The sequence below is a fragment of the Zingiber officinale genome, chromosome 2B, assembly GCF_018446385.1.
Source record: "Zingiber officinale cultivar Zhangliang chromosome 2B, Zo_v1.1, whole genome shotgun sequence".
Classification (NCBI taxonomy): Eukaryota; Viridiplantae; Streptophyta; class Magnoliopsida; order Zingiberales; family Zingiberaceae; genus Zingiber; species Zingiber officinale.
Genome location: NC_055989.1, coordinates 63902624 through 63903777, shown reverse-complemented (window position 1 = coordinate 63903777; position 1154 = coordinate 63902624). Strand labels below are relative to the sequence as shown.

Below are 1154 nucleotides of genomic sequence, written 5' to 3'. Positions count from 1 at the left end.
TTTAAATTATGATAAGTGTATTTTTAAAATTAAAAATATGATAAGTATTTTTTTTTAAAATAAGGGGATTTCTTTAAAAAGTATCTTATATATTTAAATAATTATTTTAAAAAAAACATTTATATTGTTTAAATTAGTAAAAACAAATTTAGAATTCATTTTAAGGGACTCGTCACTACTCGAGGACGTTGGCGATGATGTCATTTTGACAATTATTGTACCTTATAATATTAATTAATAAATAATTCAAGCGAACCGGGCGGCGTTTATTTATCATTACGATACCTCTGCGTGGTTACTCTTCTTCCTTATCTTCTTCTTCTTCTTCGTCGTCGCCGCCGTCGTTCGCCATGGGAGTCCACCTGCTGATCATCGGCAAGTTCAAGCTCCTCGGCGGCGGGCATGGAAGCTGCCAGCTGCTGGCCTCCCTGTTCTGCCCCTTCGCCCTCAAACTGCCCTTCTTCGCCGCCGGCCGCCTCCCCAATTCCTGCTCCGCTCTCGCCGTCTCCATCCGATTCTTCCTCTTCCGACTAGGCCACGTCTCCACGCGCCGCCGCTTGCACCGCTGGGAAAGGTCCATCCGCTTTCTCCTCCGCGACAGGGCCGTCGTCGGCAATGACCGCCGGAGGCGGGTCCTCAGCCCCAGCGACGAGATGCTCACGGCCATCTCCATGCTCACGCTCTGAGGAGACGCAGAAAATCAAGTTAATGTTCATTATTGTACTGATTTCCCGTTTCACTCTGTAGACGCCAGTTCGATCTGAAACAGAGCTGGGGATTTTAACTCATTTACGGCTTCGTTCCGACTGTAAAATCAAATCTCCATCTAATGTTTAGTTCGACGACAAAATTGAGGAAATTAATCAGAACGAGCAGCGATCTTGAGGGTGAAGTAGCGTTTGTTACCGGGGATTCGCCTCCCCCAGGCCAACCCTTCCCTGGAAGGCAACGGAATGGGGATACTTGCGTTTCACTGCTTGCTTGTTGTTGTTGGAGGAGGAGAGCTAAATGCGTGTGGTAGCAGTGTCGAAGGCATCGGCTCGCAAATGATTGTGGTAGGTGATCGTCAAATTCGCTCGCAGGCCGCGACAAAAAGCCGGCGGATGCTGTGTCGCCGTCGCTCTCCCTCAGTCGGCGGCGGACATGGCTGCGGC

The 1154-nt window shown here is 48.2% G+C and overlaps 1 protein-coding gene across 1 annotated transcript; it reads right to left on the bottom strand.

The window, feature by feature from the left end:
- Positions 1-237: 237 nt before the first annotated feature.
- Positions 238-1154, bottom strand: LOC122049148. Its single transcript, XM_042610588.1, has 2 exons — positions 907-1154; positions 238-682 (listed from the first exon to the last, which is right to left on the bottom strand). The coding sequence occupies exon 2, from the start codon at positions 671-673 to the stop codon at positions 296-298; it is 378 nt and encodes a 125-aa protein (XP_042466522.1). The 5' UTR covers positions 674-682; positions 907-1154; the 3' UTR covers positions 238-295.

Excerpts from the sequence above, each read along its gene's own strand:
- LOC122049148 (XM_042610588.1), bottom strand. The coding sequence starts at position 673 with ATGGAGATGGCCGTGAGCATCTCGTCGCTGGGGCTGAGGACCCGCCTC.